Source organism: Arachis ipaensis, chromosome B5 (genome assembly GCF_059453495.1).
Source record: "Arachis ipaensis isolate K30076 ecotype BB chromosome B5, ASM5945349v1, whole genome shotgun sequence".
Lineage (NCBI taxonomy): Eukaryota > Viridiplantae > Streptophyta > Magnoliopsida > Fabales > Fabaceae > Arachis > Arachis ipaensis.
Window position 1 is genome coordinate 150,001,569 of NC_142440.1, and position 14,286 is coordinate 150,015,854.

The 14,286-nt window shown below is 32.9% G+C and overlaps 2 protein-coding genes across 2 annotated transcripts; both read left to right on the forward strand.

Moving 5' to 3' along the window:
• Positions 1-10,159: 10,159 nt before the first annotated feature.
• On the forward strand, positions 10,160-12,889 carry LOC107644442 (protein IQ-domain 26). Its single transcript, XM_016348300.3, has 3 exons — positions 10,160-11,035; positions 11,621-11,833; positions 11,970-12,889. Exons 1-3 carry the CDS (start codon positions 10,595-10,597, stop codon positions 12,645-12,647), a joined length of 1,332 nt encoding a protein of 443 aa, XP_016203786.1. The 5' UTR covers positions 10,160-10,594; the 3' UTR covers positions 12,648-12,889.
• Positions 12,744-14,028, forward strand: LOC107641306 (pentatricopeptide repeat-containing protein At3g56030, mitochondrial-like). The gene is made up of 2 exons (XM_016344803.1): positions 12,744-12,765; positions 13,451-14,028. Exons 1-2 carry the CDS (start codon positions 12,744-12,746, stop codon positions 14,026-14,028), a joined length of 600 nt encoding a protein of 199 aa, XP_016200289.1.
• The last annotated feature ends 258 nt before the right edge of the window (positions 14,029-14,286 follow it).

The window sequence follows — 14,286 nt, forward strand, 5'->3', positions numbered from 1 at the left end:
TCATCAAACTCTTTTCCATCTTCTTCTACTTTCTTTTCTTAATTTCTTTTCCACTTAGCTCCCTAATTTTTATTTTCTCTCCCAATTCATTCCTCTTTTAATTTATTCCGTTTTCTAATTCACTCATTCCATATATCTTATTTCTCTCTGGAATCATTAAATACCAATTCTAGTTTTCTCTACACCATGAGCAACAAATCAGAGACCCAGAACCCTCATATAATTGATAGTGATCAGGAAGATGATTTGATCGTTTTAGCTTATGAAGATGTTTCTGAAGGAATTCAAGTATGTACACGGAGTCTGTCCGGAAGAATTTTCTCAGATCGGATATTTTCCATAGGTACCATGGAAGGAGCTCTCTATGCAATATGGAATAAATCAGAAGGATTTAGAGTAGTCGAAAAATCCAGGAACCAGTTTCAATTTTTCTTTAAGAATGACTCTGATGTGACTCGAATTGAAAGGGGTTCATCTTGGTTATTCAAGAGTTTTGTTATTCATGTTCGTAGATGGAAGCAGTCAATAAACATGGAGGATAATCACATCTCTTCTGATCTTTTCCTGTATGGGCATAATTTTGGGGATTGCCTGAACAATACAAAACGCTTGAGGTTGGCCGAAAATTGGGTGGGAGACTTGGTCAAATTGAAGATGTTGCACTATTTGAAGTTAGAGGCAAAGATACACGCATGGTGAAGGCTAAAGTGGAACTGAACGGTGATAAAAGAGTGAGGGATACACTGAAATTGCTTGACCCTAATCAGAAAATGCTGGAAATTGGAGTACGCTATGAACGTATAGGTGTGTTCTGTACTTATCATCACTACAAGAAAAAATACCCATTCAGCCACACTTTTTTTAAGCTACATTTGAAAAGCGTAGCCTATTCATAGAATAGGCTACGCTTTTCTCCGTGTTGCCTTTTTATAAGAGAAAAGGATACACAAATGCGGCATCATTTAAAAAGCGTAGCCTTAGGTATTATAGAAATCACTTATAAAGCGTAGCCGTAGGTTGATATCTATAGGTTCACTTTTCGTATCAAAGGAGACGCTTTTAAAGGGTAGCCTATTTTTTAAGTTTTGGGTGCACTTAATAAAGTAAAAAAAATAAGACCTAAGGCTACACTTATATACAGTAACTATAGTATTAAAAAAAAAAAAACGAGACCTAAGGCTACACTTATATACAGTAGCTATAGTATATATAAAAAAAAGAGGGACCTAAGGCTACGCTTATAAAAAGTAGCTATGGTATACAATGTGGCTACGCTTTACAAGTGATGCAGTAGCGTTGAAAAGCGTAGCCTATTCTGGAAGAATGAAAGCTGAAAAGCGTAGCCTTTGGTCCTGGACAGCATCACTTGAAAAGCGTAGCCTATTCCCAAACGCCAAAAGCGTAGCCCTTGGTGCAGAAAAGCGTAGCCTTTGAGAATAGGCAATGGGCGAATAGGAATCACCCCAAAAAGCGTAGACGTAGCCCAAAAAGCGTAGCCGTAGCCTAAGGCATCATTTTTTTCACTTTTGGCTACACTTTTCAAGTGTACCTGAATGGGTGTTTTTCTTGTAGTGTATTGTGCAAAATTGTGGCATGAATCTAAGAACTGCCAATTTTTTATTGATGATTCTGCCCAAAACAATATCAAGGAAGATAGAGTTGGTGAATGGCTTAAGACAGATCAAGTCGGTAGGCATTTAACTGAAAAGAAAGCTTCCTTCAATCCTAACCAACCTCGGGATGGTTTTATTCCAGCTCAACCGAAGAAAAAATCTCTACCTGCTTGGCTTTTTGATAGTTTCTGAAAAATGAGTGTGCAAGATGATCAGAAAAAATAGAATAATGAAAAAATTGCTGCCAATTCGAGTTCTAGAGCAGAAAATGAGGGTGAATCAGAAAACATAGGTACTGCTATTGATACTAATTCTTCTTCTAATGCTTTGTTGGAGATATCCTATCCCATGAATAATGTCCAACACAATAACAATGTCATATCCAAGCTTAAAAAGGAGAACAAAACAAACCTGAAACAACTTGCCAGAAAGTCTGTGATAGGTTTCAAACGGAGGAGTAGAGGTAATGGTACTGAAGATATTTCAAAGAAAATTTGTCTCAATGATATTGTCTCTGATGCTATGACGGTGGAGGGTGCCAACCTTCAAGTGGCACCCAAAGAAATATGAAACTGCTCCCATGGAATTGTCTGGGTTTGGGGAGACCCCTGACAATCCACAATCTTAAAGGGATTTGCAAATCCTACTCTCTAGAGGTTGGTTTTATCTGTGAAACAAAAAATCAATCTCGACAAGTTAAAGGAAAATTAAGATCTTGTGGTTTCAAGGAATGGTTTATTGTGGATCCGGATGGATTATTAGGGGTTTGGCAATGGCATGGAGGGATGGTTGCACTGTTCAGATTTTACAGCATGGTAGATTCTTCATTGCGGCATCAGTTCTGACAGCTGGTTCTAATGATCCCTATGGTGTTCTAGGTGTTTATCTCAGTTCAAATGATCAACATAGAATGGCTCAATTTGCTGAATTAACTTCAGTCACCCAATAGTTCGATGGTAAGGTTGTGTTAATGGGTGATTTTAATGTCATTTCTAATCAATTGGAGAAAGAAGGTGGGGGTGCTAAATCTCCTTCTTCTATTGAAACCTTTAACAGTTTTATTGATGATAACTCCCTGATTGATATTGGTATGGTCGGAAGACCATTCACTTGGTCGAATAGGCGGAGGGGTGATGAGTTAATACAGAAAAGACTGGATCGATTCCTGTAGGAGTTGATTGGCAGCAACTTTATCCCAATGCAACGGTTCTTAGACTGTCAGAATCAGGCTCGGATCATTCCCCTCTTCTCTTAGACTCTAATATGAGAACTGAGAGATCTAAACGCCGATTCAAATTCCAAGAAAGATGGTGTTCCAATGATGAAATAAGGCAGATTGTTAGAGAGGTTTGGCACGAACAGATTGATGGTTCAGCCATGTATATCCTAGCTTAAAAAATAAAGCGTTGTCGGCATAAGATTGTCAGATGGCAGCAAGAACACATATCTAATTCAAAGGTGGAGATTGATTTACTACAATCTGAATTAGAGGAACTTCGTTTAGTAGGAATTCATGGAGGCGACATCATTTCAGACATAGAGGACAAACTTGAAAAAGCATTGCAAAATGAGGAATCTTATTGGAAAGATAAGTCTAGAGTCAAATGGCTCAAATCTGGTGATCAGAATACAGCTTTCTTCCATCAGAAATTTAGAAATCGAACCCGAAGGAATAGAATTTGGCAACTAACTGGCAATGATGGTGAAGTGGCTACTTCAAATGCTGGTATTGCTTCTGTGGCTGAATCTTATTTCAAGGACATATTTTCCTCCACTTGTCATGAGAACCCTGAACCTCTGTTTACTGATTTTGAACCTAAGGTTACAGCTCACATGAACCGTAGGCTTCAAAGACCAGTGACTATGGAGGAAGTGAAACGTACAACATTTAACATTCATCCTCAAAGTGCTCCAGGAGATGATGGTATGATAGCAAAATTTTTTCAAAGCTTCTGGAACATACTCAATGGTGATGTGTTTCGAGCAGTTAAGAGCTTCTTTTCAAGGGGCAGAATTTTAAAGGGTTTTAATCACACTCAGATCTGTCTTATTCCCAAGATTTCTAATGCTAAAGATATGACTCAGGTACGACCAATAAGCCTATCTTCAGTCTTTTACAAGATTATCTCCAAAGTATTTGTACATAGACTTCAGGGTCTGATGAATAGACTAATTAGCCCTACGCAGAGTGCTTTTATTAAAGGCAGATTACTTGAAGAACAAAAAAATGGGACTCGAAAATGAAATGGCGCTAAAATTAGATATGAGTAAGGCATATGATAGGGTGGAATGACACTTTCTTTGGTTTATATTGGAGAAGTTTAGTTTTGACTCCCGGTGGATCATGTGGATTCGAGAATTAGTGACAATTATTTCTTATTCTGTTATTGTGGAAGGATGACTTTATAGTTTCTTCAAACCAAATAGAGGTATTCGACAAAGAGATCCTCTATCCCCCTATTTTTTTCTTTTCTGTGCAGAAGGTCTCTCCTTCTTGCTACACAAGGCAGAACAAAACAAACTAATTCAGGGTCTTCAGATACATAGGCGATGTCCCAAGGTCAACCACCTCCTGTTTGCTGATGATTCCATCTTATTCTGCAAGGCTAATCCTGAAGCATGTTCAAATATCCTGCATTTATTGAATTCTTATGAAAGCATTAGTGGCCAGAGGGTAAATCTTAATAAATCTGCTGTATTCTTTAGCAACAACACTCCCTCCACTACTCATACACTACTGGCTAACTCTATGAATATTAATCATATTGGGGCTCAGAATAAATACCTTGGTTTGCCTTCTACAGTCTCTAAATCGAAAAAGGCTTCTTTTAGTATGATCAAAGAAAAGGTTCGGAAAAGAATCCAAGGGTGGAAGCGCAATCTTCTTTCGTCAGGTGGTAGACACGTATTGCTTAAAGCAGTGGGAGAAGCTATTCCTATTTATACATTGTCTTGCTTCAAGTTGCCTGATGGTTTAATTTTGGAAATTCACTCTCTACTTTTTCAGTTCTGGTGGGGACAAAAAGGTTCTGAAAGGCGGATGGCTTGGATTCGCTGGGACACTATGACTCGCCCACGAAAAGAAGGAGGCCTTGGATTTAAAGTTCTCAGAATCCAAAATCTGGCGCTTTTAGGCAAACAGTTTTGGCGACTTGTAACACAGCCTACTTCCTTATTATCCAAAATCCTAAGAGGTAAATACTTTAGCAATGGTAATGCTATAACGGCAAAAATTGGAGTCTTACCTTCTTGGGGATGGAGGAGCATACTGGAAGGCCAAAAGATTGTTGAAAAAGGTCTTAATTGGGCTATAGGTACTGGTGAGAATATCCGAACCTTTGAGGATCCTTGGCTGCCTCCTCCGTACCCTTTAATGATTTTTGACATGCCAAATAGACAGGCTATTTCTGAGTTAGTTCCAAGAGTTAAAGATCTAATTACTGAAGATAGGAATTGGAATCAGAATCTCATTCAAGAATTATTTCCCCAAGACGTTGCAAACATGATTTTGTCAATTAAAATTCAGCAGAGTAGGGACAAATTGCAATGGAATTTGAACAAATCCAAGCAATATGATACAGCTTCAGGTTACAGAATTGGCTATTTATTTTACCATCCGCCTCTGGAGCTTTGCCCTAATTATATGCAGCAGAAAAAGCCGCGGATTGATCTATAGAAGTTAAACTTGCCTCACAAAATTAAGCTATTTATCTGGAAAGCTCTCCATGGCCGACTTCCGGTGCTTGCTCAGATTCATCACCGCATCCCATCTATATCACCAATATGCCCCTGCTGTCATAAAGCAACGAAAACAGTCACTCATTGTTTGATCGATTGCTCTAGAATTAAAGACGTATGGTCTCAGAGTTATCTTCGTGACTGTCTTCCCCCTCAGAGTCCTAACGACTTTTGGACATGGTGGACTGCATCAATAGAGATACTTATCCCGTTGAAGAATGCTGACCGTAATCCTCAATTGCTTGCCATCATTTGCTGGAACTGTTGGAAAGCTCGCAACCAGTTGATTTTTGAAGGTTCTACTTCTATGCCGTCTGCCATTCTAGCAAGCTCTGTCAAGTTGCTCCGTGAAATCCAAAGAACTCCCAGTTTAGGTCGTCATCTCCATGAGGCAAGCTCTTAGTTGCATTCAATTTGATTTATCATTCTTTTTTCTTTAAGATTTTTCTCCGTTTTTCGACCACGCACTGTTGGATGAATACCTTCAATGTAGTGTTTTTGGAAAATCCCCACCTTTTATTATACTCTCCTACTTTTGGACATCTTTGTATTTCATTTTTCAATAATTAATGAAATATAACCTACTATCTTTAAAAAAAATACTAGTTGTCCTTTAACTTTCAGCCTTTTAATTTAAATAATATTATTTAATTAAATTTTAATTAAAACACATTCTTAGTTTGTAGATAAATATGTTGGTACTTAAAATTTCAAATATCAGAATTTCTCTAACTTTTTACCCACTTCATAAAGTAGTTACTTTATCATTTTTTCATTTTCTATGTACGTTCCTCTCTCTCCTAAGTTCTTTTTTTTCTCTGTCACACAAAAATTCTATAGAAGAGTACTACTATTTTATATGTAAATTTACTACTTCATATTTAATATTTATTATTATTATTATTATTATTATTATTATTATTATTATTATTATTATTGTTGTTGTTGTTGTTGTTATACTTCTTTTCAAATTTATAAATTCTATTCTAAATTCGAAAAGATTTCGTAATATCTATCTAATACATCCCACATCTGATTGATTGATTATTGATATTTGTTAGTTATATTTTTCTCATTTTTAATATTTTTACATTTTGATATACGAAAATAAAAGTATATGCGAATTACTTAATCATTTAGTCCTCTAAATATTTAGTTTGCAAATTTAGAATGAGCAATTCACAATAAAAAATTAATGACTATGTAAAAGGAAAAAAAATGTTGCAAAAAAAAAAATCACTTTTATTTCTCATAATTGCCTCCACGTATTAGAGATTTTGACGTTGATGGTTTAAAATTAAAACCACAATGTCTATAGTTTTTAACAATTTTTTTTATTATTAGTTAGATTTTTTCATTTTTTATTTGAACATTAACATTTTTTAAATTATTAAAATGTATGTTTATAATTTTTTTTTTCAATTATAACACATCTAAAATTATTAAGTTATACAGAAAATATGTTTGAAACACATCCAAAATTATAAATCTAAAATTTAAATTTAAACATTAAAAATAAAATTAATTTTTATATCTTATTCGATAAAAACTCATCTAATATTTTTTTTCATAATAGCTAGATTTTGTCCGTTACTTATTTGAATATTAACGCTTTTAAAATTATTAAAATGTATGTTCGTAACAGTTGGTTTTTGTTTTTAACTGTAACACATCTAAAATTATTAAATGATACACAAAATATTTTTGAAACACATCTAAAATTATAAATCAGAAATTTAAATTTAAACGTTAAATATAAAATTAATTTTTTATATCTTATTCGATAAAAACTCATATAATATTTCTTATTTTTTTACTATTTGTTGGATTTTATCGTTACTTATTTATTGAACATTAACGCTTTTAAAATTATTAAAATGTATGTTTGTAAAAATTTGGTTATTCTTTTCAATTATTACACATCTAAAATTATTGATTTATATACAAAATATATTTGAAACATATCCAAAATCATAAATCTAATATTTAAATTTAAACGTTAAAAATAAAATTAATTTTTTATATCTTATTCGATAAAAATGCATCTAATATTTTTATTTTTTATTAATATTTTATAAAATATTAAAATAAATAATTAAATTAAATTTTTTAGATTTTATTCAATAAAAATATATCTAACATATTTTATCTTAGTATTAGTTAGGATTTTTTTTACTTATTTGGGCATTAGATATTATTCATTTTAATATCTTTATTAATTTATTGTTTAGTATTTTAGCTAATGTTCAAAGTGAATTTATTATAATGACCATAATTTTACTTCTAATTGTAGACATTAAGATCTCTAAGGATAACGACTTGGAAGCTTTAAGATCTCTTTTAAGAATTTCTGTAGCGTGGGTTAATAACCTTTAAAATTTATTTTTTTAATTTTAAAATTAAAATCTTTAATTTTACTGAATTTAATTTTTAGATGTGTATTTAAATAATAATCTGTTAATAATTAAAAATGTTAAAATTGAAACAAAAATTTTAAATTTTAAATTTTAGTTTTATTTACTTTATATTTTAGATGTGTATTTAATTTTAAAAAAATACTAAATTTATTTAGATATATTTGTTTTAATTTATTTTAAAATTATTACAATAAAAAACTAAATAAAAAATCACTTTTAAAAAATAGTTAATTGTACTGTGATAACAATAACATCTTAATTTAACCATAATAAATATATAAGAATTCTAGTTTTGTACATGGACACAAAACTAAAAATTTGAAAGAGTAGTACACCAAAAAAAACACAGATGTGGATGTCCATGTCAATGTCTGCAAGGACGATCTTTGGTTCTCCTTCCTTCATCCAAGTAATAATAGCACCCCAAAGTTGTTAAATTTTTTCCACACGTTTTGTAGAACTATGAAAATTTGAATTCACGGTAAGCTTTCACCTTTCACTATTTTTTTCTTCTTCTTCTTAGTTTTTTTTTTTTTATTTATAAATTAAACATCTTCATATTTTTAAATTAAATAATAAGAGTTCAAGTACATAAATGTATATTATGCAATAGTACAAAATAATAACATGAAAGTATCTAGATATTATACTATTGTGTAATATATTATGCAACAGGATAAAATAGAGATACTTTCTTAGATTAATAACTATCGTATTACTTTATTTATGATATGTTATCCAAATTAAAGTAGAAAGAAAATGAAAATTAAAAAAAAATAAAATAAACAATAAATATTTTTTAAAAAAATTTTTTATTTTCTTCAACAATGAGAAGAATTTATTTTTTTCCTTCTCTTAATCCCTTCTGGTTCATTAAACCATTAACATTACAGCTTGAACAGCTTATATATTATGTACTCTTGATGTACTTTCATTAAAAAATAATTACGATAATAAACCTATTATTGATAAAGAAATAATCTAAATAACAAAGATAATTAAAAAAACATCAACCAAGAGAACTCATTTTTAAGATTTTAAAACATATATTAAATATTTATTCAATTAATTAAATTCTCAAGTAATAAATCATCACATTATTAATTAAGAAGTTATTATTGTTATGAATATTATTTATTTGTTTATTATTGATAATTGATGGCAAAAGCAAAACATTTTTTTTATCAAAGATAAGAGATTCGAACCCGCAACCTCTTAATTGAGTATGGAGAGCCATTTGAGCTATTACTCATTGGCAAAGCAAAACATTATTTACATTAAAATTATTCTAGTATATTTATATTAGAGTGGTTATAATATTTTAAAAAAATTATTAAAATAATATTTTTTAAAAATTATTACTAAAAAATATTATCAAAATATTAAAAAAATATCATTTTAATTTTAATAATATTGACATATATCTTAGTCACCCGTAAGTATAAATATACTAGTGTCCACTCTTATATTATATCCCTAATAATAATTTGTTTATATATAAATAAATGATTAGAAATTTCCAAAATAAGAGAGGGCTTCACGAGTGGTGTCAGAAATGGTTAGGATAGTGAAATATCTTTTTCATTTTGAGGACACGTCCCTCCAGAAAGTAATGGGAGACAGATAATTGAGATTGAGATTTCACTGTTGAACTTGTTTATATTTTTCTTCTTCTTCTTCTTTTTGAGTTCCCATTGGTGGAAGAGTGGCAAGTTTCCACTTTAATTTCCTTATGCTTCTCCTATGCATGACTTTCCTTTAATTTATGTTACAACTTAAAACTTAATTATTAATTAAAAGGATAATAATCACATGCATTCATCCATTATAATCAATTAATTTTTTAAATAATAAATTTAAAAAATAATTATTTTTATTGAATTGATAATATACGATTAATTATTAGATAATATATGAAAATTAAATTCATATAATTATACCTGCTTGCCTTATTGTATTAAAACCTTAGTTAATAGTAAGTGCTTTTCAACCCTAAAATGAAATGTTAACATAGTCCTTTTCAAGTTTCCAAATGTATATAGTTTTGCATTAAAAAAAAAGAGAGTACAAATTTAATAGTCATGCATCACATATAATGCCAATATAAGATTCGTTAAAGCGAATCGCACTTTGAATTTCCATCGAAATGTTCTAATGAGTTAGCAATGAATTGATTAAAAATAATAACATTTATTTATTTATAACTATTCATCTTGCTTCGATTTTGCACAACCGCTTGCATGTTCTATTGGCATATTTTTTGTCATGTAACGCAGATTTTCACGAGGGATTGACACTTTGACAGTCTTCTTTTCTGTCATCTCTGAGATATTCTTAATCATTTAAATCAATGGAAAAAAAGAAAAGAAAAATAAAGGTAACACTTTAGTGTTTAGTCTTTAACTTAACACCTCAGTTATTGAAAATTTGAAAAACCCAAAAAAAAAAAATGTAATAAAAGTAACAAAAAGGTCACCATTCACCACCAACACACAAAACTATGTTTCAATAATGAATAAATCATAGTATCAAAATTTCTCCGTTTCTTCTCTCAAAAATGTATAATATGCCTCATTCTTCCTTCTCTTTTCTTTTATTTTTTTTTTATCAGATTCCAATGAACACATTTTCTCTAACAACAATGTTTCACCCTTTTCTGCAAAATGGCAAGAGGCCTAAATTGTGAGCTGCAAATTGAAAGCCTTATCATCAAACACATCACCGTTTTTTCTTCTTCTTCTTCTTCTTCTTCTTCATTCTCAATCTGTGACTCATTTTCTTGCATAACTACTCTCACACACTAAACAACACCCTTTTGTCTTTACAATGGGGAGAGCCACAAGGTGGTTGAAGAACTTGTTTGGGATAAGAAGAGACAAAGAACAACAACACAAACAAGAAAACTCAAACTATGGAGACCCCAGAAGCATGAAATTCTCTTCATCTTCTTCTACTACTTCTGCTGCTCAAAGAAATTCAAGTAATTCTAGAGTTCTGTGTCACAATCCAGCTACCATTCCACCAAACATTTCTCCAGCTGAAGCAGCTTGGTTGCAATCTTTCTACAATGAGACAGAGAAGGAGCAGAACAAGCATGCCATTGCTGTTGCTGCTGCTACTGCAGCTGCAGCTGATGCTGCTGTGGCAGCAGCACAGGCTGCAGTTGCAGTGGTTAGGCTCACCAGCCATGGAAGAGGTACCATGCTTGGTGCTGGACATGAGATTTGTGCTGCCACCAAGATTCAGACAGTGTTTAGAGGCTACTTGGTAAGAAGTTTTACTTTTTCTGCCTTTTTCTTGGTTTAATTGAAATTTTTCAGATGCAAATCCTTCAGATAAGGTTAGTGTTTGGTGGGGTTTGAAAATTGACTAAGCCTTCGACTATGATTTTGAAAGGTGCTAAAATGAGTTACAACATGATTTTTTAGTCCTATGATTTTGACAAAAGTGAAAAAATAAAGAGTTGAACCTTCAACATGATTTTTACTCTTAAGATTTGGAGAGATGCAAGACAAGAAAAAAGGTTGCTTTTAAACAAAACAGCTTAATCTCTAAAATTGATTTACCAAAAATTTTCACTTTCTAGCAGAATAATTTCAAGAGAAACTATCTACCATAAACCATTCTAGGTCAAATTTCAATTATGCCATAATTAATTGAGCCTAGAATGACTGTGAAACTGAAGCCAGATACCAGGAATTTGATGTGGAATGTTGCTCTATCTGCTGATTTTGCTCTCTAGTAGTGTGTGTTTTCCTTTTTTCTTTATTTTTTTGTGGAATGAATGATTGAAATTTGACATGAGTTTTTTCTGTTTTGTGTTTTGTTGTTGTGACTTGTGAATGTGAACAGGCAAGGAAAGCACTGAGAGCCTTAAAGGGATTGGTTAAGTTACAGGCACTTGTCAGAGGGTATTTAGTGAGGAAGCAAGCAACAGCAACACTGCATGGAATGCAGGCACTTATCAGAGCTCAAGCCACAGTGAGGTCTCAGAAAAAATCTCAAGCATTCATGGCCGGAAAGAATGATTCATATAGGTCTCAAATCCGTGCACGAAGATCCATGGTAATAAACACCTCAAATTGCAGCACTAGCCACAATTCACATTATACATGTCACTTGCATAGTACCTGCATTTAAACATTATGTGATTATGATTATGTCCTAATGCTTTTGTTACCTTAAAAATGTTTGTTTGTAGGAGAGATTTGATGACACTAGGAGTGAGTACACAGCTCCAACTCATAGTAGAAGGTTATCATCTTCATTTGATGCCACAATTAACAACAATAACAGTTTTGATGGTAGCCCCAAAATTGTGGAAGTGGACACTGGTATTAGGCCTAAGTCAAGGTCCCGGAGAACCAACACATCAATGTCGGATTTTGGTGACGACCCTTCGTTCCAAACAATTTCCTCTCCCCTTCCAATCCCATGTCGGACACCAGGGCGCTTGTCCATACCGGATCATTCGGATTGGGGGCTGACAGGGGAAGAGTGCAGATTCTCAACTGCACAAAGCACTCCAAGGTTTGCAACAAGCACTTGTAGTTGTGGATCAGTTGCAGCCATGACACCAAAGAGTGTGTGCAATGAGAGCTTTTTCTATGGGAATTATCCGAATTACATGGTGAGCACGCAGTCTTTCAAGGCAAAGTTGAGGTCTCATAGTGCTCCAAAGCAAAGGCCAGAGCCAGGGGGTGCAAGGAAGAGGCTTACCCTGAATGAGATGATGGAATCTAGGAACAGTTTGAGTGGGGTTAAGATGCAGAGGTCATGCTCACAGATTCAAGAAGCCATTAACTTCAAGAATGCTGTGATGGGTAGGCTTCACACTAGGGACGCAGACAGAAACCACTTCCAAAAGAGGAGGTGGTAATTGATGATGAAGCTTGACTTGATGAATAGATTTCATTTGTTAAGTGATGGCTTTCTGTTTCTGCACTATCAAAGTAGTAAGCATTTTGTCAAACACATGGTGGGTGGGAAACAGGGGAGTGTGTCACATATGAATATATGATAGTGTGACAAAAGGAGATTGTCCCCGTTGTTATATGAAAATTTTGCAATGGAATTTCATTTATATTATCATCATATATTCAAATCAAGGGATTAAAACTCTCTGCATCTTTTCTTTGAAATGTTTTGTTAGCAGTTCTTCCTGTGCTTTGTCTTTTTTATCATAACTTTAAACTGTATTGGGACCATAATGCAGTTTTAAATTCCCTGTAACTGATAAAAATAATTCTCAAACAAGATTAATACAAGAAATTAATTGCTTTCAAAGAAAAAAAAAATACTAGAAATTAATTGGAGGAACTTAATAACTTGCCTCCAAGAATAGGACTATTAGGAGATTTTTAGATATGATTGCATTAAAAAATACAAATGGATAGTGTTACAACATGAATAGGATTGTAATTTAGATATAATAATTTTATCATTGAAAATTCCATTAACTCGAAATTGTATTTATTTTTTGGAAAAATATATCGAACCAAGAAGTTACCAGCCAAAAACTAAATAAAACAAAATTAATTTATATTAATAATTAATTTTAAATTTTTTAAATTCAAAATTTAAAAAATTTAAAATTGATTAAGTAAACCTAATTAAAACCTATAAAAGTCTTCCTCTTCTCTCTCACATTAACCTACCCACCTCCAACAATCACACACACAGACTTCTCCGGCGACTTTCATGCTCTCCACGATGCCCTCAACAAGCGCATCCAAGACAATTGCTTCAACACGAAGTCCACCTTCGACTTTGTCACCGACGAAACCTTCTCCTCTTCCCTCCTCAACCACCTCCTTCAAACCCTATCCACCTTCAACCGCGGCATCACTCGCAAGAACGCGTTCGATTTCCTCATCACGCACCTCTGCAAGCTCAAGTGCATCGATGACGCGCTCCACATCATCGAATATATGGCACGTACCGACGCCAGAGGCTGCCGCCCCAGTACGACCACCTTCTATCCCGTCCTGAACATCCTATCGCGCCAGAAAGTCATAAACCACGCGCGGCGCGTGGTGGATTTCATGTCCATGCTTGGCGTGAATCTGGATCTGACGGGACACAACTACTTTCTCGTTGCACACTGCTACGCTGGAGACATGGTTGCCGCTGCCGGAGTTTTGAAGAAGATGGAGGAAGATGGGATTGGTTTGTATTCAACACACATGTTTGTAATTAGGGGTTTGTTGCAGATGTTGCTCTCTGCGTTTTGGGGTATTAGGTGCCGTTTTGATGATTAAAGAAACTGCAAACTACACAATTACAGAAATATAAAAAAAACATTCATTTAATATGAAAAAAAAATCGCAATACTTAACAAAAGAAATATCCAATTATATTTTAGTAAAAATAATTAAATATCTATAAAATTTAAAAAAAAATATAAAATTTTTAAAGAAATAGAGACATTCACATTTGCAATACAAAAAAATTCAAAAAATATATAAAAGAACATCCATTTAGTATGAAAAAGAAATATTCTGATACTTAGCAGAAGA

Bases quoted from the DNA above. Each gene is read 5' to 3' on its own strand.
- LOC107641306 (XM_016344803.1), top strand. From the start codon at position 12,744: ATGGTGGGTGGGAAACAGGGGA. The intron at 12,766-13,450 runs GTGTGTCACATA...TCACACACACAG, and splicing joins GGTGGGTGGGAAACAGGGGA to ACTTCTCCGGCGACTTTCAT.
- LOC107644442 (XM_016348300.3), top strand. From the start codon at position 10,595: ATGGGGAGAGCCACAAGGTGGTTGAAGAACTTGTTTGGGATAAGAAGA. The intron at 11,036-11,620 runs GTAAGAAGTTTT...GAATGTGAACAG, and splicing joins CAGTGTTTAGAGGCTACTTG to GCAAGGAAAGCACTGAGAGC. The intron at 11,834-11,969 runs GTAATAAACACC...GTTTGTTTGTAG, and splicing joins TCCGTGCACGAAGATCCATG to GAGAGATTTGATGACACTAG.